Consider the following 24,497-nt stretch of genomic DNA (forward strand, 5'->3'; position numbering starts at 1 on the left):
TTCCTCGCTAAACATAAAAAAACCCCTTATGAAATAATATTTAAAAAAAAACAAAAAAAAGTAGTCTTAACCACTAAACAGTCAAGAACATAACAATTTATATAAATAATAAACATACATATTAACATATATTTAAATGCATGCACACCTACTTACATATAAATGCACATGACATGAATATGTAAACATGTATTCATAAGTAAATACAGCCTCTCTTCTTAATAAATCTCACAAAAATAACAAAAACAAATTCTACAGAAACTAATAATGCATGGGAAGTCTGGGCAAGGAACAGAACAGTTGCTAATATCAACCTGAAAGTCTTGGAAGACTTTTGAAAAGATAAGAAATATTTATCCTCAATAAATTTAAAAATATTATATTTCCAGGAAATTCTATTGGCTATAATGTAAAAATTGATAATTATTGATAGTGAGAATGTGGTGTGATGGAATCTCACATAATTACATTGGAATAAATTTTCTGGAAACCAATATACAATAAGCATTCAGTAGATTGCATATTTCTGAGGGATATACTCTAAGGTGTCAACACATTTGAGAATTTTGAGCAGTATATAATTTTCCTCATGAATATGGATAAATACGATCAAATACAGAAATGATCATTTAAATCTTTAACAAGAGTAATAGTGCACATAGCAGCTGGTAGAGGATAATAAAGTCAGGTTGAGGTATGGGTTCCAGGTAGTTGTCCAAACTCACTTTCTCAGTGAAGTTTTTCATTATTTTTTGCATTTAGATCTTTGATCTATGTAGCCATTTGGCATATGGCTGCAAAATAGGATGCAAGAGAAAGATGGGAAAAGAGAATTTTGGAGATGAATCATTACAAATGTCATCTTTGGATTATGGGCCGTGGTGCGATGTAGGAACATCTCCACACTAGAGGTTGAGCAGCTAATTTATCCTTTAGGGATGGTTTACTGGAGTCCTTGCTCTTCCTATGCTCTGGTCCTGTGTGTGGTCCCCAGTGACCTCTGGCTTGGGAGAGTGCCTGACAGGTTTGCCTACCCCATGCCTGGTATTTACCTCCTGCTCTGTCAATAACCCTTCGCACTAAAACTAGCAACTTCCACTCCCCAAAGCCTCTCAGAGGCCCATCGGAATCCTTGCAGTGTGACACATTTGGATCTGAATTTATATATCGATGATTGCTGTTGGGATGCCCTAAATGGGAAGCTCCAGGTAAGTGCACCAAGGCTATTCTCATGTATTTCTTAGGCTATTTTTCCTTCATTTGGAGATGTTCAAGCCTGAACTTATCCACTGGAGAAACATAGCACTGAGTCACAGCTCGTGGCTCTGCTACTGGCTAGCACCGAGAACTCAGCAAGCGCCCTCAAGGCTGAATGACTGTGTTCAAACCTAAGACCATTTTTCCTGCTGTTGTCTTTCCACTTTCAGGAAGAGGAATAAGATTGAAAATTAGGCTAACTTGTTCCTTTCTAAAACGCAATACATGTTGACTTAAATAGAGTAATTGAACAGAAAGTGGAAGCGCCCGTGATTCTCTTAGCCTGGGAGGATTCACTTTAAATTGTCACATAAATTGAATGTTCAAATGCCACAGCTGGGCAGGGATAGTTCCTAGGCTGAGTCCCTCAAGCACCTGCTCATAAACTCGGAAACAGGAACTCTTTAACCTGACATTTACTTGAAGGTGAGGTCACAGCCCGCCCTCTATCTACTTTTCCAATATCATCTCTTACCACTATTTCTAGTTCAATTAGACATTTTCACTTTACCCAGACATTCCCTCCACTGTCCTATCTTCACACACTTTCTTCATCTGTCTCTTACCTCTGGAATGTGTTATTTCTCTTCCACCCTATTTCTGACAGTTAAAAATCCTTTCTAAATTTCAAGATACAGCTATGATTTATTTATATGCATGATAGTGCTACCTAGCACCCTTCCAGCCACGGAGCTAAAAGCTTCTTATACATTGTCTAATTTCACACTTTTCCTCAGCCCTGCAGGGGAAGCGTCATTATGCTCATTTTACAATAGAAAACATCATTGCCCACATTATACAGATTGGACTCGAAGCAAGTAAGACACTTTCCCTGGGTGTTCACAGTTAATGGGTTTCAAAGCCAGGGTTTGTGCCTGCCAGTAGAGATCCCCAAATGAATGAGACACACTCCTGCCCTTGGGATGTCATAGTTCTTCAGTCCTCCAAACAGAGGGTATATTTTCCTTCCAATAACGCTAGATCTAGAATCTTTTAGGGACATTTATCACATTTTAAATTTATTCTAAATTTTTCATTTGTTCTTTTAAGTAAACTCTGTGCCACACATGGGCTGGAACTCACACCTCTGAGATCAAGAGTCACATGATCTACTGAGTGAGTCATCCAAGTGCCCCAATATGCCTAATTTAAATTTTATTTTATATATATATATATATATATGTATATGTTTTATTCATTTGACAGACAGAGATCACAGGTAGGCAGAGAGACAGGTGGAGAGACAGAGGAGGAAGTAGGCTCCCTACTGAGCAGAAAGCCTGATGTGGAGCTTGATCCTAGGACCCTAGGATCATGACCTGGTCTGAAGGCAGAGGCTTTAACCCACTGAGCCACCTAGGTGCCTCTATATTTTATTGTTAATTCACAAAGTGATTCCTTCTTTGTCTTTCTACTGAAAGTAATATGCATAATTTATATATCCTGATAAATAACTGGTCCATTATGTTTTAGTTGCTAGTCCTCTCTGCTTCAAACCCCAAAATCTGAGATTAAATCATCACTGAATTGGATGGAAGAGAAAATTCATGCATGTGTGTACAGAACTTTACCTAACAATGCGTGTTAAAGACTGACTATACCAGTTAAAAATCTGAAATCTACATTTACGTATCTAGCTATAAGATCTATTACAGTAAAGAGCTCATAAAATCTAAGGAAAGGTTTCAGGTGTGAGGAATTAGAGTAAAATCTTCTCTATTTTGTCCCATCTGTAAGAATACATCTGCTTAAAATCACACAGTTGGGGAAAAAAAAGTCAAACCTTCTTTAGGATATTAATCATACCTTATTTAATTATGATATTCCTATCTCATCCTTAAAATGCCTCAGTGAGGCAAACTGGGCATATTTTTACCATTTTTATTTAGCCAAAGTTGATAGAGATTAACTTTCCCAAGATGATGTGCATATCAGAACTAGAATCCAGGCTCTCTGATACAGTTTCCATAAGAATATGTCAGACTGTTCACAGGATCTTGGATTCAAACTAGTGTATTCTCTGCTGGTCCAAACAGAGCATCTTGCCTAATTCTTTAAGGTTTTGAGGCTGACCTTATAAAATGCTTCATACCAGGAACAAGATTTTTTGAAGTTATTGCTTACATTACAATTTCCTAAATAACTATCGAATGTAAGGGAGACATTGATAGGAAATTCAAAAGTGGCACCAAATCATTGTAACATAATTAACCTTGAAGGTTATTGCTTGATTTTCATCAAAGTCACCAATGAAGGTCATTGGAAGGTCAAAACGGAGCTTTTTACTTTCTTTTTCTTTAAAAGTGCTGTTCAGTAGAACTTTCTGTGGTGACAGAAATATTCTATATCTGTACTGTTCAGTTTGGTAGACCCTAGCTCCACAGAGCTATTGAGAGTGCTAGAAATGTGGCTGGTAAAACTTAAAAACTGATCTTTCAATTGAATTTCAATTAATTTAATTTTAAATTGTCACATGTGGTCAAGGGCTACTGTGTTGGGCCGCATAAATTTAGATAATTCTCATTGGAGCTGAAGTGTTTCAGGAAGGTAGGAATTTGAGTAAACATTAAAAGGTGAGAATTTGAGTAAACATTAGAAGGCTTCCTAGCTCATTTTTTTCTAGATTTTTCCCCCATTTCCTGCATTTTCTTGGTGTTTCATTTTGCCTTTTTTTTTTTTAAATCATAATATATCTTTTAATTTTTTTTCAGGTGTCATTGATACACATTTACTACAAAAACATTTAACAGAGAGCACAGTTTTATATAAGGTAGGCCCTCAGTTTGTTGGATGCAGTATTAGCTTTAGACTCAGGCCCCAAAGACTCTTGCCTAAGGCAGTAGAGACACCAAAGTGAAGGGCTCGTGGGGTCCAGTTTACCGCTCCCCACCATGCTCTCAGTGTTTAAGACTTTGTCCATGTGGTCCTAATCCCACTTCCAGAGGACTGCATTCCCCAGGATGGTCTGTGACAGACGTAAGTGTATCTATCCCTATGTCTGGGGGATGGTATGGGGGTGCCTACTGTTTGGGTGGTTGGACAGGAGACAGAGCTGGAACGTGCAAACCAGGGTGCACACATGCGCACAATGAGGACCCCTCGTGGGCAGGATGGAGCCAGGGTAAAGACTAAGCAAGCAGAATGGAGGGGCCTCTTCCCATCCTGTCACATTTCAGAGCAGAACCCCTCCTATGTGACCAAGGTTTCCAAATTCAGACCTGGCTTTCTGGACCTTACAGACCTTACCTTGTCTTCAACAAGTGAGCAAGAATATATTTAATAGTTCATTAGCTTGAGGTGTAACTTTAAATGGTTAGGCATTTTTTGGGGGGGGTCTCCATTTACTCTTGCCATGGTGGAGAAGGGGCAGGCAAATGACCCTACAGGCACTTCACCTTGACCCCTGGGATGCCTTGCCCCTGTGAAGGTAAGTGATCCTGGGCAACAGTCCTCTCAGCCTGGATCTAAAGGTAATACTGCGTCCAACAAACAGAGCCTACTTGATACAAAACCGTGTGCTCTATTATTTAGACTTACTTTCTAAATAAGTAACGTGACATCAGAAGTCAGCTGAAGAGTACATCCCCAAAATACTTCCTCAGGGGCCAGTCACTGATCAGAAACTCTACCTTCCCTTCTTCCCTACCCTCCTTCCCTGTTTCTCCCATCCTTCCTTCCTCTCTCCCCTTTTTTTAATCCTTCCTTTAATAAATACTTATTGATGTTCTATTACGTGTCAAGTACCTTTAACATTCTGGGGTTTTGGGTTAGGAAGATTTCAATTAGGTACCATCTCTGTCTTTGTGATCTTTTAGGCTGATCTGGAGACAGATGCTTAAGTAATGATTTCATCCAGAAGAAGCTATGTGCAGATACTACGTGGTAGTGGTTCATGCTTGTTTGAATTAGTCATCACTGCAGTTATGAATTGCGTAGGCAGTTGGAGATGGGAATGTGGTGCATTTCAAATATATTGCCTCTACTTAACCTTAGCTCTGATCTGACTATTTAAGCTAAGTTTATAGGGCTGAATAATTAGCCAAAAAAGGCTGTGCTTCCTGGGGTCAAGAAGTTGTGCATGAAGAAACTGGAATTTGGGGCACCTGGGTGGCTCAGTCAGTTAAGCATCTGCCTTCGGCTCTGGTCTTGATCTTGGGATGGAGCCCTGCATTGGGCTCCCTGCTCACGGGGAGTCTGCTTCTCCCTCTCCCTCTGCCTTACCCCGTGAGTCCCCCTCCCCAGCTTGTGCTCTCTCTCAAATAAATAAATAAATAGACATCTTAAAAAAAAAAAAAAGTAATAGAAGTTTACTTGGCAGATATGTTGGGCAAAACTGTTTTATGATATGCTCTCTTAGGAAAAGAGGAAAAGTTAGACTGGACACCTGAGATTTAAAAAAAAAAAAAAAAGTAGGCTGTAGGTCAGAGGTGATGCGAAATGAAAATTGGTCTTCGAAGAGTCTGAGTAAGAAATCTGCTGGAGCCATTACACAGGAATTTCATTTGGGCACATGCAGAGACTGGCAGGAAGCAAAGCACCCAGGACAAAAAATAAAATGTTTTACACTGGGCGGGGGTCGATCTCGCAAACCTGAGACCCTGACAGGAGACAAAGTAAAGTCCACAGCTCAAATGACTCAGCCACCCAGGCACCCCAGACACATACCTTTTTTAGGTGAATTTCAAAATATCCTGTCAAATTCCTTAACAATTGCTGGTGACATTCTGGCTAAAGTTCTTTAATATTAAAAATTTATTGGGAAAGAAATGTAAAACTTAATATACATTGTAGCTTCTTGTCCTTTCAAACATGGCATATGTTTAAAGTTAGTTAATAAGTCAGCCAGGTTTTTGATTTTTTTTCATGTGTGTCTTAAATATTTCTTGTAAGGCTTATTTTAGGTATTTTTGTGGCATTTGGTTTTATTGTAAATGAGAATATAATCTATTTTCCTTTTTTTTTTCTAAAATTTTTTTCAAAAAGACAAGAAAGCCATTGTTTCTTCAATTTAATTTTCCACTGTTATATTTAGAATTTAAATCTATGTTATATTTAGATTAATTTATGCTTTTCTCTTTGTTGGTTATATGGTACTTTTTTCTGAGTGTGGTAATGGTATTACATTAGCGTTTTCAAAAGAATAAGGTTGGTCATCATTTTTGTGGTTGCTAACAGTTTGTAGAATTTTTATTGATTCAACAATTATGGATTGGGTTCCTGGTTTATTAAGTGCCAAAAATTGTTTTAGCATGAATAATAACCTATACCTTGATGGTTTGGTAGATCTTCTCTGCAAAAGATTTTTGCTTGTAAGGAAGAATCTTTGACTAACTTTACAATTTATTTTATTATTATTATTATTATTATTTACTACATAGTCATGTTTCCACATTGAAGAAATTGGTTATTTATATTTTCTTAGAACATTATCCATTTCACTAGATTTTAAAGCTTGTATAAATGTTACATAGACATAATTTGGCAGTTCCTACGACTGTGTGTGCATAGTAGTGTTTTCTTTTTGGACATATATTTGTTTCTAGGTTACTATTTTACTCAAAGAAAGGTTTTGGTTTTGTGGATTATGCACATAGTTTGCTTTTGGGTTGGTGCTGGACTGGGAGAGTTATTCTACCTTTTCTGACTCTGTATTTTTCCTTTTTATAGTGTCTTCTATTGGATTTTTAATTCATATATATTCATTTTTTAATATTCAAATATAGAAACTTACAGTTTTAATTTTTTCTTCTTGCTACTTTGGCAACTGCCTGCAAATATTTTATAGTACAAACTATTACATTTTAAATATATTTAAAGTTTACATTTGAAATTCCTAAATGAAAGAGTTAATTAAAAGATATAGCATATGTATCTTACTTAGAAGATATTTTAAAATTTCTTAGTGGATGATTTGTTTTGCCTACTTTTTTGCTACTAATTTCTTATAATACAGCATAAATTCTGTCATTAAGAATTCATTGAATTTTCTTTCCTGTGGCATGGACAATTTGGAGGAAAAACACATAGGTATTTGAAAAGAATATCACTTTCTGCTTTGGGGACTACAGGACTTTAGATATTTATTAGTTTAAGCTGGTTTGCTGTGTCACTCAAATTCTCTATAGCAGGACACCTGGGTGACTCAGTTGTTAAGCAGATATCTGCCTTAGGCTTAGGTCAAGATCCCAGGGTCCTAGGATCTGGCCCCACACTGGGCTTCCTGCTCAGCGGGGAGCCTGCTGCTCTCTCCCCTTTGCCCCTCCCTCTCACTCATGAGCACATGCACACTTGCTCTCTCCCTCTCTTTCAAAACAAGTGAAATCTTTAGGAAAAAACCCACAAATTCTCTGTAGCATTAAATATTTTTTTGTTTATATAATTTGGCAGTCTCTGACATCTGGACTTATCATTTACTTTATCCAGTAACTATAACTTTTTAAAAATATATTTTGAAACTATATTACTATATGAATAAATCCTGCAGTTTTTTTTTAATGTATATTTTAAAAATGTTTCTCTCATAATGGTTTTCACTTATTTTTTATATTTTTAGGATTTTCTCCATGAACAGTTATTTTAAGGGCCTATTCAGCCAGAGTGGCCCCACTCCAGTTAAACTGCCATTTTTTGGTAAAACTTCAATTGACTCTGTCCCCCGGCCCCCAGGGGAACTTACTTTAAAAACAAGTCCCAGAAACCAGTCCCAGGTGAAAAAGCCCAAATACAAGGGTGAGTCAGGTCAGGTGGAGACATTCAATCAGTGGGGGGGCACATTCTGTCTCCTAGCTATCAAGGAGTATGGGCCCTGCCCTTTGGGCACCTTTTGGGTGCCAATTCTGACCAAGATGATAGGCTGGTTCAAATGTCTACTACGGTAAATTGTAATTCCATTGGTCACCTAGCATGACTGTGCAGCTTTCTCTGTGTGTTACAATTTCATTGGCCACCTGTGCGTGGCCAGGCCCAGCCACATGGCCTTTAAAAGCTAGTCTGTGAAACAGAGAGGGGTTGTCCTCTCTGTAAGGGGCGGCCCCTTCCGGTCTGTTTGACGGTTGGTTTGATTCTTGATGCTTGACGCAAAATAAAGCTTTGCTTGACTTTTGCTTTGTATCAGTCTCGCTCCTTTAATCACAGACCCATTATTGGGATACCCAATATTGGGGACCCAACATTATGTTGTTTGTGAGCAGGGACAATTTGGAAAAAAGATTTCCTCCCAATCTTTATGTCTCTCATTTCTTTTATACGGGCAAGAGGGGCCATCATTTCTCTGTCCTTGACCTAGGTGAAAGTAGTCAAGATTTCACCACAGACTGAGGTACCTTTTATGAGGTTGAGAATATGTCTTTCTATTCCTAACAATTATGAATGGGGGTCAAATTTTGCCAAATGCTTTTTCTGTATCAGTTGAAATGTTCACATAATGTTTTCTTTTATTTGATTAATATAATTTACATTGTATGCTTTCTAAATGTTAAACCATCCTTAACTTTTCTTTTTCTAAGATTTTATTTATTTATCTGAGAGAGAGAGAGAGAGCATAGTGAGAGAGAGAGAGAAGTGGTAGAAGCAGTCTCCCTAATAAGAAGGGAGACCACATGGTCTCCATGCAGGGCTCCATCCCAGGATACTGGAACCATGACCTAAGCTGAAGGCAGACACTTAATGCACAGACTCAGCCAGGCATTCCCATCCTTACTTTTCTGAAAGAAACCCTATTTTGTCATGATATCCTATTACATATGGGATATAAATGTCACATATATCAAGGATGCATATTAACAACATAACGTCACTACTGATGTTATGTAACATCATTAGTGTAAAAATGTTTGGCAGCTTTTCTCCTTTTGAAACTTTTTTTTTTCTCTCACTTTTCATACCTTAGGAGTGACTCACTGTGTGTCATTTACACTTAAGGAGTTTACCTCCTTGAGGATGAAGTATCTTCTTAAATTATTTGGACTTCTCCCAGGGAGGTGTGTCTATTCTCCCCATTTATTTATTCAATCATATATTTATATCATGGATGTTTATTTTAGGCCTTAGATTATAAGCCAATGCTACTTTATTTTGTTGTACCAATTGTCCCAGTTTTGGGCATAGAGAGTTTGTTTATTTGGCTCCTGTGTCCTTTGGCATATCTTGTCAACTTGTTTTGATTGCTTCCATGTTTGTCTTCCTAGTGTTCCAGGCTCATCGTCCTAGAATCCTCAATATTCCTGCCCTCGTCCTAGAATCCGCTTTTTCTCCAAGAAGTCCCGGTTCCGTTTATTAGAGACTGAATTAGAAACCAAGGTTTGAGTGCTCTTTGTGCTTTTGCTAAAGGGATGTCATTGCTTTCAGGTATTTTATGTGGACAGAGCAAGGAAATAGATGAGTGTTTACTTACCCATGTACGTATTTCAATATGCAACCGTCAATATCTTTACTAAGATAAACACAAGTTCTACTGATCCCTCCGACTCTAGTCCATTACAACATGGATCATTTTAACCTTTTTTCTTGCTTACCTGTGAGCTTACACTCCAACAGTGAGAAACCTGGCTCTTAACATTGCCGTTCACTTACTGAACTGTTCAGTTCCTACGTGCGAGTATAGCGTTACTAGAATTGTTCTATATCTCCATGGCGAACTACTCTATTTGCAATTTCCTGATGACAGATAATGTGTAGTATCTTTTAATTTGCTTATTTGCCACCTGTATATCTTCTTTGGTGCGATATCTGTTCTGATTTTTTCCCATTTCATTAGATTGCTTGCTTTCCTATTGTTGAATTATGAGAGTTCTTTGTAATTTTGGGTTTGGATCTTTTACCAGGTATATGTTTTGCAAATATTTTATCCGAGCTGGAGCTTGTCTTTTGCTTTTCTTCATGGTGTCTTTTGCAGAGCAGAAATCTTTAATTTTAAGAAAGCCCAATTTATTATTTTTTTTCTTTTATGGATCATGATTTTGCTGTTGCATGTAAAAATAGATCACCAAACCACAAGTTTATGTAAATTTCCTTCTTTTTTTTTTTTCGGTAGAAATATTATAGCTTGAATTTTACATTTTGGTCTATGTTTCCTTTTGAGTTAATTTTCATAAAATACATAAAATCTGTGTACAATTTCTTTTTGCATATGGATGTCCAGTTGTTCCAGCACCATTTGTTGCAAAGATAATCTTTTTCCCCATTGAATTTCCTTTGGTTCTTTGTCAAATATCAGTTTTCCATATGTTTTTTTGTTTGTTTGTTTGTTTCTTCTGGACTATCATAGTCCATTGATCTTTGTCTTTATTTTTCTCTAATATCATGCTGCCTTAATTATGGTAACTTTATGACGTCCCAGTAAATACTGAGATCAGTTCGTGTGAGTCACCCAGCATTGTTTTTCCTCAACATTGTGTTGGCTGTTCTAGGCATTTTGCTTTTCATATAAATTTTAGAATCAGCTTGTTGATATCTACACAACAGCTTGCTGGAATGTTGGTTGAGGTTATGTTGCATCTGTAGGTCAGAGTGCTGTGGGGCCATGGAGCAAAAGGTCAAGAAAGAATTCCTGAGACATCTGCAGTGCAAAAAGGTGTTTTTGTTTTTGTTTTTGTTTTAAGAACAGGGACAGGACCAATGGGCGGAAAGAGCTGCCCAGTGATTTTGAGGAGTGATTGATTATATACTTCTAAGTTGGGGGTTGGGTAGAGATAAAGGAAGTCTCTAAAGGGATTTTCATATGTTAAGGAAGACTTATAGGATCCTGGAGATCTGGCTATTGTCGAGCTGAGGCTGTTTTTGCCTCTAGCAAGGCATTAACATTAAGATGACCCTGAGTTTCTTGAGAATATCACACCTCACGTGTCTGTGGAATTTATCAATGGGCTGTAAGTTGTAAGGAAATTTAATTTTATCTATATTTCTTTTGCCTTTGTTCTCCTCAACAAGAGTATTCACAAATCCTCCCTCCCTATAAGAACTGCATTCTGTACCACCCCTCCCAAATTCATTTTAAAGTTCTAACCCCTAGCATCTCAGAAGGTGACTGTATTTTAAGACAACTCCTTTACAGATGTTACCAAGCTGAATGGAGGTCATTGGGACTGGCTTTATTGCCAAATAACTGGTGGCTTTAGAAAAGGGGAAGTCGGAAGCTCACCTTTGCAGAGAATGGAGAGTGAAGATGAAGGCGGAGATGTGGAGAATGTTTCTACAAGCTAAGGAATGCCGAAGGTTGCCGGCAAGAAGGGAGGTGAGCAGCAGGAAACGGCCTCATGGCTCTCAGAATGAACCAGTCCTGCCAACACCTTGGTCTTGAACCTTTACTGTCCAGAACTGAGATGATACATTTTTGCTGCTTTGGCCACTTAATTTGGGGGGCTTTGTTTCGCAGCCTTGGCAAATGAATAGACTCCCATCCCTTATGACATTGCTGTCATTCTATTTACTTGCTCATATCTGTTTACTTGTCCATAACCAATACATTGTTACTTCTCTTTTAAGAATAAGAAAAAATTTTAGAGTTATTTTAATTTTATCTTCATTTATTCTTTCTCCAACACTCTTCCTTTTTTTATGTCCATGCAAGTTTCTGATCAACATCATTTTCTTTCTCCCTAAAGACCTTTTTTTCTCTTTCTCTTCTTTTTTTTTTTCTTTTAAACATGTCTGGCTGGGTGCGTTTGCTAGTGATGAATTCTTTCACCTGGTATTTGCCTGAGAAAGTCTTTATTTCTCTTTAATGCTTAAAGACAATTTTGTTGGATTTAGAATTCTAAGCTGGTACTTCTTTTTCTCTCTCATTCAACACTTGTTTAAATGTATCTATCAGTCCACTTATTTCCTGCTTTCTTGGTTTCTGACAAGCCTTTCTCTCTAATTCTCGCTTTTGTTCCTCTATTGTTGAGAAAATTTTCTCTCTGACTTCTATCAAGATTTTTCTCCTTGACTTTGGTTTTCTGTTGTTGACTATGATATACTTGATATGGGAAACAAAGGCAAAAGAAAAATAAATTCCCTTACTACCTAGAGCCCACTGACAAGTCCTTGAAACAGGCAGAGTGACATTCCTCAAGGAACTCAGCTGCCTCCATGTTCATACTTGGCTAAGGGCAAAGGCAATCTTAGCCTGACCCCCAGGAACTTGTAAGTCTACTGTAACATATAAAAATTCCTATGGAAACTTCCTTTATCTCTAACCCTCCCAAGATACATGCTGGCAATCATCCCCCAAGCATATGACCTCCCCATATACACCTGAAGTGTCTCATGACTAAGGTTTTATAAGATGGTAATAAATGACCATTTCCCAACAACAGCTAGCCCCTCAAGGTCCTGGAAACCTCCTTCCAAAATTCCCTAGAGACTGACTTAAGCTATCCTTAACCCCCACCCAACTTGAAAGTATGTAACAGGCCATTCCTCATGACCCCAGCGCAGCTCTTTCTGCCCCCAGGTTCTGTCCCCATGATTTAATAAAACCACCTTTTTGCACCAAAGATGTCTCAAGAATTCTTTCTTGGCCATCTGCTCTGAATCTTGACATCTTTCCTACATCAGACCTAGGTATAGTTGGCTTTTTTTTTTTTTTTTTTTTTAATTTTTTGCTATTCTGTTTGGTGTGTTGTGACTGCATGTATATCGTGATTTTCAGAATAATCTCAGCCGTTTTTATTTGGGTACTTATTTTACTCCATTCTGTCGTTCCTTCCGGCATTCCAATTACATGTGTGTTGCACCTTTTAAAACTATCCCAAAGTTCTTGGATGCTCTTCTCTGTGTCTCTTTGCCATTTTTATCCTTTGCCTTTCTGGTTGGTAAGTTTCTACCTGTAAGGGCCTATTCAGCCAGAGCGGCCCCACTCCGGTTAACTGCCATTTTGTTGTTTATGCAGTAAAACTTATATTGACTCTGCCCCCCGCCCCCCAGGGGAACTTACTTAAAAACAAGTCCTGGAAACGAGTCCCAGGTAAAAAAGCCCAAATACAAGGGTGAGTCAGGTCAGGTGGAGACATTCAATCAGTGGGGGGCGCAGCTACCAAGGAGTATGGGCCCCACCCTTTGGGCACCTTTTGGGCATCAATTCTGACCAAGGTGATAGGCTGGTTCAAATGTCTACTAGGGTAAATTGTAATTCCATTGGTCACCTAGCATCACTGTGCAGCTTTCTCTGTGTGTTACAATTTCATTGGCCACCTGTGTCTGGCCAGGCCCAGCCGCATGGCCTTTGCTCTATAAAAGCTAGTCTATGAAACAGACAGGGGTCATCCTCTCTGTAAGGGACTGTTTGACGGTTGGTTTGATTCTTGATGCTTGACATGAAATAAAGCTTTGCTTTACCTTCGCTTTTTATCAGTTGCGCTCCTTTAATCACAGACCCGTTATTAAGGGACCCAACATTGGGGACCCAACATATTGACCTATCTTTAAGGTCACTTATTCTTTCGTTGGCTGCAACCGGCCTACTGATGAGCCCGTTACAGGCATTCTTTATTTCTGTTACAGTGTTTTGGACTTCCGGCATTCCATTTTTATACTTTTACGGAATTTCCATCACTCTCCTTTCATAACCGATACGTTCTTGCGGGATCTCTAATGGAGCCCATCACCGATTAATCGTGGCAGTTTTCAACTTCCTTGCTCGATAATTCTAATATTGATGTAATAGATGAGTCTAGTTCTGTTCCTTACTCTGTCTCTTCAGACTGTGTCTTTTGCTTGCCTTTTAGCATGCCTTGTGATTTTGTTGTTGAAATTCAAACCTGGAACAATAGGAACAGTCAGGTAACAGGAACCGAGGTAAAGAAACTTCAGTGTGAGAATTTATGTGAATCTGGCTAGTAGCTGCTATCTTTGAAGGAGTCAGGGGTTTCAGGTGACTCTGTTATCTCCTGCATTGCCTTTAGGCATCCTGAAGTACTTGTTCTTAAAGATAGTCTGTGACTTGCAGCCGTTTCCATGGTAACCCACTGTCTTCACACTGGAGCCCTGTTGCGGTGGAGGTAAGGTCCCTGAGGGAGAGAAGCATTCTATACTCTTGTGATTAAACATAAGTCTTTAGTGGACCCTCGTTGGACACTCACCCTCTTAGGTAACACAACAAGGCTGTGGGGTGCTGAAAAGGGAGGAAGGTCTTTTTCTCAGGTGGAGAATGGATTTAGCAAAGTCTTTTATCCTAGAGAATAGTTGTTTTTTTTAATGGAGAATTATCTAGGCCAATTTCACTCTTTTCTTCCCCACCTAAAGATTTATTTATTTATTTGGGAGAAAAAATGCACATGAACAGCTGGGAGAGGGAGAAGGAAAGGGAGAAGCAGACTTCCCACTGAGCCCTGCTGAGCAGGGAGCCCAGGACCCTGAGATCATGACCTGAGCCAAAGGCAGTTGCTTGATCGACTGAACCACCCAGGCGCCCTCACTCTTGTTACTCCTCTCACCCTGACAGTTCCAGGAGAGGATCTTTCTTCACTCTTCACTACGAGACAGAGCCCATGGAAGTCTGGGGTTTCCCTAAGGCTGCAGCTCCCAGGAATTTCCCACTAGTTTGCTAGTCAAAATTGCTCTTTAAGTGCTCCTACCAGTGTTTGACTCCGGTGGTTCGCCCCCAGCTAAGTAGATCTCTACTATGATTCTCTCTTGCTTCCCTCCTCTCTCCGGGTTTTGAGGGGAGTGTTTTGCTCTGTGACTTCTGTTCTCTGATGGCCCCAAGAAAAGTCATTGCCTTTCGTTTTATTTAGCTTTTTCTTGCTTCAAGGATAAGAGAGTATTAACTTCCAAGTTGAAGAACTTGGAACATGTGAAGACATGTTTAAGCTAAAACTGGAAATCCCAACTTTGTGTATTTGAAACATTTCATTAAAATTAAGATAAAGTAAGTATGTAGAGATTAATAAAGAAAATCAGAGAAGCATGGGGCGAGCATGGCAAACTCAAGAAACTTCAAGGAGCTTGGTATGCTAGATCATCGTGTATGTGTGAGGGGCGCTTTGTATAAAATGACAAAACTGGGGGGGTGGGCAGGTGTCAGGAGTGAATGTCCTGACATGTTAGATCACTTGTGTCTTATTTTTTAAAATCCTTACTGTTTAATATAGGGCTTAGTAAATAAAAGTTATTTAATAAACGCATATTGAATGAAGAAAGAACAAAGGAAAGAAAATGTAGTTGAAAAGTCATACTAAAAAGTGTGGAATGATAACTTCACATTTCTCTTAAAGAGTATGAAGAGTCATTCTAGAATTCTTACAAATAGCTAGTTTTCTCAGTATCTTTTAAAAACACTTAAATATTTAAAAACGCCGAAATATTTAAAAACACCCTTTTTATTTTTAAGGTTTTCAAGATGCTGAGGCAGCTTTGCATTTAGATAATGATTTTTTTTTTTTAAACTTCAGTTAATATTTATGGCCTTCTCTTGCTTCTTCTCATATGAATAAGAAATTATTCTTTGGCAGATATCCCCCAAATTAGCAGTGACACACAAATTTTCAGGGGTGGTTCAACATTCTCGTTGCTTTTCCCTCCATTTCCACAGGACTATAGTTTTCTCTGGGTTTCCCAGACTTGTCAGTTAGGAAGCGGCTTCTTCCACTTGTTTTCTTATCTAACTTTAGAAAAACACTAGTTCACGACACTTATACGTCTAAATATTTGGCTGGTGGGAATTTTTGGGGTTTTCTAAGTAAAGGCCATCTATAGCTATAAAATATTAGACTACGGGAAACCTAGCAGGCATTTTGGCTAATGTACATCATGGAGGAGGGAAGTGAGACTTAGAGAATTGGGGAAGATTGCTCCTGTTTATACGGATGGCTGCTGGGAGAAGTGAGAATTCACTTCTCTGTGTATCACTTCTGAGGGCTGATTATTTTTGATTTTCATCAACTAGGAACAGTGTCAGCGTTACCCTGAGTTTTAGGCCCCTGGAGTTTGACCGCACAGTAGATGATGTTCAAACGCTTGGTTTCCTATCGCACCGCTTACAGCATTCGCCGGAGAGTAAATGAGACAGGGAAGAATTCCCCAGAGAGGGCAGAGAACATTATTGCAGAGAAGCTTGTGGATCCCATGATGAAGATGTCCATTTTCCTCAGCAGGTTCACTGACCAGCTCATACCAAGCAGATGAATCCAGCAAATCACTCCCAGGTGACGGGCTTTGTCCTCCTGGGGCTCTCCCAGGTATGGGAGCTCCGGTTCCTTTTCTTCAGTGTCTTCTCTGTTGTGTATCTTTTGACTGTGACGGGAAATCTCCTTATTGTGGCCATCGTGACCTCTGACCCACACCTCCACACAACCATGTACTTTCTCTTAGGCAATCTTTCTTTCCTTGACTTTTGCTACTCGACCATCACGGCACCTAGGATGCTGGTTGACTTGCTCTCAGGCAACCCCGTCATTTCCTTTGGCAGCTGCTTGACTCAACTCTTCTTCTTCCACTTCATTGGTGGCATCAAGATCTTCCTGCTGACTGTGATGGCGTATGACCGCTATGTTGCCATCTCCCAGCCCTTGCGCTACACGCTTATTATGAACAGGACCGTCTGTGGTCTCCTCATGGTAGCCTCCTGGGTGGGGGGCTTCATCCACTCCATTGTACAGGTTGGATTGACTATCCAGCTGCCATTCTGCGGGCCTGACAAGCTGGACAACTTTTACTGTGACGTGCCTCAGCTGATCAAATTGGCCTGCACAGATACCTTTGTATTAGAGCTTCTGATGGTGTCTAATAACGGCCTGGTGACGTTGATGTGTTTTCTGGTGCTCCTGGGATCCTACACGGCACTGTTATTCATGCTCCGAGGCCACTCATGGGAAGGCCGCAGCAAAGCCCTGTCCACCTGTGCCTCCCATATTGCCGTAGTGACCTTAATCTTTGTGCCTTGTGTCTACATCTATGCAAGGCCGTTTCGGACATTCCCTATGGACAAGGCGGTCTCTGTACTGTACACAATGGTCACTCCCATGCTGAATCCTGCCATCTACACCCTGAGAAATAAGGAAGTGATCGTGGCGATGAAAAAGCTGTGGAGGAGGCAGAAGGACCTTCTGGGTCCCCTGGAGCACTGACCTCCAGATTAGCAGAGGCAGGGCCTGAGAATCTGCTAGCTGCTTCAGTGTAGGAACATGCTTGAGAAGACATGCAGAGTAACTAAAACTACATGTCCCCTCGATTACTCGCTCTCCTACTTGCTTCTCTATTGTTTTCAACCACAGTCAAGTTCTGGGAACCTGAACTGTTAACACAGTTAGAAAATGGAATGAGTATCCTAGAACTTCTCCCAAGTGCCTACTAGGGAAGAAGTCTTAGATGCTATGCAGAAATGGTGTTTGGCTCAGTGGTACTTGTCTATATGATGATATTGGCCCTGCGGAGAAAGTTCTAGCTGCACGGAGGTGGCACATCTGGTGTTTGTCTTCTGATATTTTTTCTTGGACACAAAATATATCAGATGAGCTCAGAAGAATTATAAACATCCTGGAGACAAGAAGGATCTAGAGGTTAAAGTAAATGTGGTGTTGATTTGGGAAGGCTAACTGAATTTAATGTCAATGAAGAGAAAGGAAATTGTCTTTGGAAAATTACTTCCTCCTCTTGCTTAAGGTATTCACCACCATCACGATTTAAATAATATTTGTTAAGAGTTTACTATGTGGCAGGCATTGATTTTATCATCTTCATTTAAAAAAAAAAGATTTTATTTATTTATTTGACAGACAGATCACAAGTAGGCAGAGAGGCAGGCAGAGAGAGGAGGAAGCAGGCTCCCTGCTGAGCAGAGAGCCTATGCAGGACTCAATCCCAAAACCCTGAGATCATGACCCGAGCCAAGGCAGAGGCTTAACCCTCTGAGCCACCTAGGCGTCCCTATCATCTTCATTTTAAAGATGAATCTGTGGCAGCTGAGAGACTTTGAATCATTTATTTGAGTCTCTAGAGCTTTTTTTTTTTTTTTTCTGGAATCTAATCCAGGTTCTGTGTAACTTTGGAACCCAAGTTCCGGATAATATCTAAAGATCTTTGTAGCTACTAAGGGTCACTATGTCTTTTTGAGTTTGTGCCAGTTAAATTGGCATCATGGGCAGAGATAAAATATTCTAACTTGGTCTCGGTCTCCTGTAGTTGGGAGAGTGAAACAGACTGGATTTTGGAGTGTGGGGACACAGAGTAAAAGATCATTTGTTGACAACTGAACACAATGAAAAATGGAGAATTGGGTTATAAAGTGGAAAGGTAGATTATCCTTCAGTCCCTAAATAAGGAGTGGTACAAGATAATACACAAGTACCCCTAGAAGCTCTAGTGCAACTTAAGAGGGAATGGAGAAACAGTCATGGTCTTTTCTTACGTGGTCTATTACCCCCCCTCACATCTTAACTCCCTGGTCCATATTCCTACGTCTTCTACCACCAAGTTAACCATCTGGCTTCTTACCTTTGTCATAGGACCTGCACTTTTTTATCTTCACTCCCATACCTGAGAATCAGTTTTACAATAAAACAAAGCAATGTTTTGTTTATTTATGTTGAATGTTATTTAATCAATTGGTGACACCTACCATGGATGTGGGATGGAAAAAGGATGATATTTAACAAGCGTCTGTAATCATAGCATTAAGTCATCACCCATTCCTTATACCTTAGTAAGTAAATTAGTATAAGCAAAGTTCCTTTCCTTGATGATAGCCAGCTGAGAGGGAATGTTTAGTACCCAGGGCCTAGAGCATGGGTCAAGCTTGAAAGAGGAAAGACACAGGTCTAGGAGAAAACAAGTTGGAAAGTTGGAAGAGGTGTTCGTACAGCAGAGCAAACACATAATCTATTTAAAAAGAGTATCTTTCAGTGAAAAGATAATTTTGGAATCAGAAGACTCAAGTCAGAGTTCTCTTTTCGTATAGTTTGGTTTAGTAGGAAGAGTTTAATTCTCCTGCCACTATACGTTGGACTTGTAGCAGAGTCAAATCTTGATTTATATAAGTCATATGTACAGATACACTGAAGAGGGCATACAAGTACAAATAAAATGCGGCTTCTTCTTCTTCTCCTTTTTTTTTTTTTTCCAGTAACCCAAATGATTTTCATCTGGCTGGATAGTAGGGGAAAAGGGCTAAAATTTAGGCAGGTCCAGTACACATAAAAATGTACATAGTCCCCTTAAGTCTCTTCAGAAAATACCTCAGTCTCCCTTAGGATTCTGCTCTCCCCCTTTTCTAACTTAGTCCCTTTACCAGCCTGGCTCTTTCATAGGCTGTGAGATCTCTGCGGGCAGGAGCAGTGCTCATCTTACCAAGTCTGCTTCCAAACTACATACTGTCCATTTTTCTCAGTCGTTGCTGCCAGTCGTAAAGTCAAAGTCATGGCCAGCATCTAGGCCAGGTGACAGCTTCCTACTTGATTCTCTCAAAACCACTAGTCTCCCTCTAACCAGTTGTCCCACAATGGCTGATTGATTTTTAAAAATACGACTTGATCACTTCCTCACTTAAAAACCTTCAAAGGCTTTACATTGCCTTTACGAAGGAAGAAAGATCCACGGAAACCTTATAGATAAGGTCCTGTCTGAACTGACCTCAGCCCACCGCTCTGCTTCCTGTCCTCTTGTACATTTTTCTCTTTTAGTCCCTCTTGTCTTACCCCGGGTCCTGGCCAATACTACGCGCTTGCTCTGGAAAGCTCCTCCCCTATGGCTTGCCTGGGTAACTGTGGCTCCACCCGAGGCCACAGTTTGAAGCTCATCTCCTCAGAGGTGTGTTCCACATTTCGTCCAAATTAGTTTTCCTTATTAGCCCCTTGAACAAAACTCAACTCTTTTTCTCAAAAGCATTGATCACAAATTGTAACTGTAGTAAGGTGTGTATTTAGGTTTTCTTGCTTGTTTGTTTGTTTGGTTTGGTTTTGGCCAGCCATCTGCAGTGTACTGTAAATTCTATAAAAGTGAGAGCCATGTCTACTACCATTTACTGAAGGTCTAGCTCCAGAGCCGAGATTCCAGAACAGCCCCAGAGTGGCCTCGGGTGCAGAATCGAGGAGGCGTTCACTCCCAGGTTTGTGCTTGGCCTGACCCTGAACTTGTACAACCAGTGGGGCATGCGTCTCTTTAAAATTTGGGTCCTACACATCTCTGTTGTCCCAAGATGTCACCCTCATCTGAAGACTGCCTACCTCAGTGCCTTAAACATACTAGGTATTTAAAAATATTTCTTCAAGGAATGATGGAATGATTGTCCTTGTATTTAGACTTGGGAATTCGGGATAGCCAAAGGTTTTGTTGGTCACGGCATTTTTCCTTTATGTGATTCTTATGAGAGATGCTAGTCACATACAGAGCAGTAACAAGTGGAAGAACCATTTATTACTGCTGCCAAAATGGAATTTTCTGTATCCAGATTCTGATTAATCTTGTCTGTAATACTCAGTCCAGGTGGAAGGCTGCAGAAGGCCTCTTACTCCCCTCTAAGCTCCTGATCTGAATCTCCACGTTTCAGCATCCCCCGACCGGCTTCATCATTGAGGATCCCAAAGCAGGAATCAGTGTGCCTGAACACACATGTAAGGAAGAAGAGGAGTCGTCTCCCTGCCTGAAGGCCATTACCTGCCCCAAAGGACATGTGTCCTAATCAGAATTCTGAAACTTGACCAATTGGATCAGCTTTTTGGGGGAAGCATCAGGCAGATAGGAGGGAGGAAAATGAAGGCTCACTCCCTGGTTTGTATTATATATTTATGAATACTTTTTTTTTTTTTAAGATTTTATTTATTTTAGAGAGAGAGAGAGAGAGCACATTTGCAAGAGGGGCAGAGGGAGATGCGTACAGATCCTGACTTGGGGCTCGATCCTTCCACTGCAAGATCATGACCTGAGCCGAAACCAAGAGCTAGATACGTAACTGACTGAGTAACCGAGGTGCCCCATATGGAGACTATTTCTTAATTGTCTGAGGAAAGTGCAGGGTGTTGCTCGAATGACTTGAACTTCAAATACACTTTTTAAAATTGCATACTTTTTTTTTTTTTTAAAGATTCTATTCATTTATTTGACAGAGATCACAAGTAGGCAGAGAGGCAGGCAGAGAGAGAGGAGTAAGCAGGCTCCCCCCTGAGCAGAGAGCCCGATGCGGGGCTCGATCCCAGGACCCTGGGATCATGACCTGAGCCAAAGGCAGGACCTTAGCCCACTGAGCCACACAGGCACCCCAAAATTGCATACACTTTTAATCTCATCTAATACTTCCTTTTACTTGTGACCCTCGCAGTCTCCTGCAGCCATGGCTCTGTGCCACCTCAGCACATCGCTCAGCGCCTGCTTCACCTTCTCATTGCGGAGACTGAAGATGAATGGGTTCAGGAGGGGTGTGACGATACAGCGCAGGACTGAGGCACCTTTGTTGAGCCGCGTGGACTGAGCGCCTGACATACGGATGTAGAGAAAAATGGAGCTTCCGTAGACAGTGACGACCGCGGTCAGATGTGAGGCACAAGTAGAGAATGCCTTCTTTCGCTCTGCAGCTGTGGGGGCCCTGGAAACAGTGGCCAGAATGCAGGCGTAGGAAACCGAGATCAGTGCCAGGGAGCCCACTAACACGGACGTGGAGAGCACGAAAGCCACCAGCTCCAGGTGGCGGGTGTCTCCACAAGAGAGCCTCAGCAAAGGCCAGCTGTCACAGAAGAAGTGGTCAATACCGTTAGGGCCACAGAAAAGTAGGTTGGCCATGAGAATGGTGGGACAAAGGACCCAGAGGAAGTCAGCTAGCCAGAAGGCCAGGATGCCTTGGGAAGAGACACGACCACTCATCAGAGTCTCATAGTGGAGACTTGGCAGATTGCCAAGTAACGATCCGGAGACATGACAGCTAAGAGGAAGAAGTTGGTGGTACCTAGGAGGAAGTAGAGGTAGGACTGGAGGATGCAGCTGGCAAATGAGATGGAGTGATCCCCTGTGAGAATGATGACGAGCATCTTGGGAACCACAACAGACACGAGCAACAGCTCCAGGAAGGACAGGTTGCTCAGGAAGAAGTACATCTGTGTGTGCAGGTGTCGGCTGGTCCAGCTGAGCCCAGTAATAAGCAGGTTGCCTGTGGCCGTTAGGCTGTAGGTCACCATCAACCCCAGGACCAACAGGAACTGTAGGATGTGACTTCTTGGGAAACCCAGAAGAACGAACCCTGTTACCCGAGTCCAGTTTTCAGGACTCATCTCCAGTGACCTGGAGGAGAAATGAAACAGAACTTCGTAACTGGATCTGTAGTCACAAATCATATTCTAATCAATCAATAAAATAATGAGCACCTAGTGCTTCCTTACATTCTGAGAATATATTAATCTTTCTGCTTAGAGGTGACTCACAGAAAGAGAAGCAAGTTATGATAGCAAGCTGTATACCACTAATAACACGGATGATATTGAACACTAATTATGTATTAGGAAATTTGGATGCAATATCTCCTCTCGCAGTGGCTTTTAAAGTTAGATAGAACTGTTCTCAACTTTTTTTTTTTTTTGGTAAGATTTTATTTATTTGTGAGGGGGGGAGAGAGAGAGAGAGAGAGATTGCGTGCAAGCACAAGCAGAGGGAGTGGTAGGCAGAGGGAGAAGCAGGCTCCCTACTGAGCAAGAAGCCCGATGTGGGACTTGATCCCAGGATCCTGGGATCATGACCTGAGCCTAAGGCAGACGTTTAACCAACTGAGCCACCCAGGTGTCCCCCTCATATTATAGAGAAAGAAAAGATGACTGACAGCTCTCAGTGTTTGTGGTCCTTCTGTGTCCTGGTTTAACATAATATAACAATAAAAATCAGGGCTTTCAGTATCTTTAGCGATTTTATTTTCCTTAATCAGCTGCAGAGTCACAGGATGAAGCCATGCAGAGCCCAGTCCTGTTTGGTTATTTTTTGTTGTTGTTTTTACCAAGACTTCCTTCTGTGGATTATAGGAAATCCCTCTTCCCGGTGTCACACTGACTTGTCTCCCCTCATCCTTAGCTCCTCCAGCATGTTCACGGCGTAAGATGAGGAGGGAGAGGGAAACTTTACAAAGGAGACAGGCTGTATCAGCTCACCTCTTCAACCATTGCCTTCATTTGGAGATATATTCATCTTTTCCTTGGACATTTGACATCTTGTGAAATTTACCCATAAGTTTTGAAGGGTTAGGTTTCAGTAGACATCTTGGTTCTAGGATCCTTTTCTTAAATCCAGCACCAAATGCTCAGAATTTCATAGATACTGTCAATTTCATTGCCTTAAAATGTATTCTAAGACAGAAAGAATGCAAGTTACCATCAAGTTATTTAATTGATGAGGAACGAAGTATTTCAGAGCTTTGGCAAGGTTTAATCCAGGATCTTCTATTACGCCAGACTTCCAGCATTAAAGATGGGGAACACAAATATTTTCTGTATCCTGTTTGAAGAGGCCTTAAGAAAAATTATCATCTGAGGCAGATAATCTTGGTTCCAAGTCTGAAAGAGAGAGACATTCAGGCTAAGTTCTGGTTATGTCAATAAAGAGTAAATCCTAGAATTAAGTAGCTAGCTAGTTAATAATAAAACTTTATTTTGTTATCCTAGAATCTATAGCTCCAAAATCAAAGAAGTACCTCAATAAAATCCGGAGAAGGATGCTAGAGCACTATTTCAGGATGTCATAATCTTTTCAGATAAGGGAAATATGTTAACTGTGGCTTTTTCCAAAGTATCAGGTAAATACAATGTTTAAAATAGCTTATAAAGCTTAGTAGTGAAATGTTTAATATTAGCTTTTATCTACAATTATAAAATACATATGCCAAAGTCAGTATTCCACTGACAAAACTGTAACAAGTAATCCTTCAATTTACTTGCAAGTTTCTGCATAATTTCTAGGTGACTAGTTGTCTTTGTTATGATTCCACATAATCAAAATATGACCACTATGTATCCGTGCTTAAAATTTTGTCGCTTGGGGGCACCTGGGTGGCTCAGTTGGTTAAGTATCTGACTTCTGCTGGGTTCATGATCTCAGGGCCTTGGGATCAAGCCCTTGTCAGGCTCTGCACTCACTGGGGAGTCTGCTTCTCCCTCTGCACCTTCCCTTGCTCATGCTCTCTCTCTCCCAAATAAATAAATAAAATTTCAAAGTTTTTTTTTTTTTGTCATTTTGAACCTCCAAATAATGTCGTTGGTTGACCTACTTAATGTCTAAGAAGTCTTGCATAAAGTCATAGTTAGAAATTGTTAAACTGTTATTGGAAATGATTTCTTGTTCCATGCACTTTGCACTAA

The 24,497-nt window shown here is 40.3% G+C and overlaps 2 protein-coding genes across 2 annotated transcripts; one reads left to right on the forward strand and one right to left on the reverse strand.

The window, feature by feature from the left end:
• The first annotated feature begins 16,358 nt into the window (after positions 1–16,358).
• LOC122914007 (olfactory receptor 4D5) lies at positions 16,359–17,303 on the forward strand. Its single transcript, XM_044260650.1, has one exon. It carries the CDS (start codon positions 16,359–16,361, stop codon positions 17,301–17,303), a length of 945 nt encoding a protein of 314 aa, XP_044116585.1.
• Positions 17,304–21,468: 4,165 nt separating this feature from the next.
• On the reverse strand, positions 21,469–22,430 carry LOC122913447 (olfactory receptor 6T1). Its single transcript, XM_044260177.1, is given in 2 exon segments — positions 21,469–22,046; positions 22,049–22,430. Coding segments are annotated over 2 exon segments (960 nt in total).
• Between the last annotated feature and the right edge of the window lie 2,067 nt (positions 22,431–24,497).

This window comes from Neovison vison, chromosome 7 (genome assembly GCF_020171115.1).
Source record: "Neovison vison isolate M4711 chromosome 7, ASM_NN_V1, whole genome shotgun sequence".
Lineage (NCBI taxonomy): Eukaryota > Metazoa > Chordata > Mammalia > Carnivora > Mustelidae > Neogale > Neogale vison.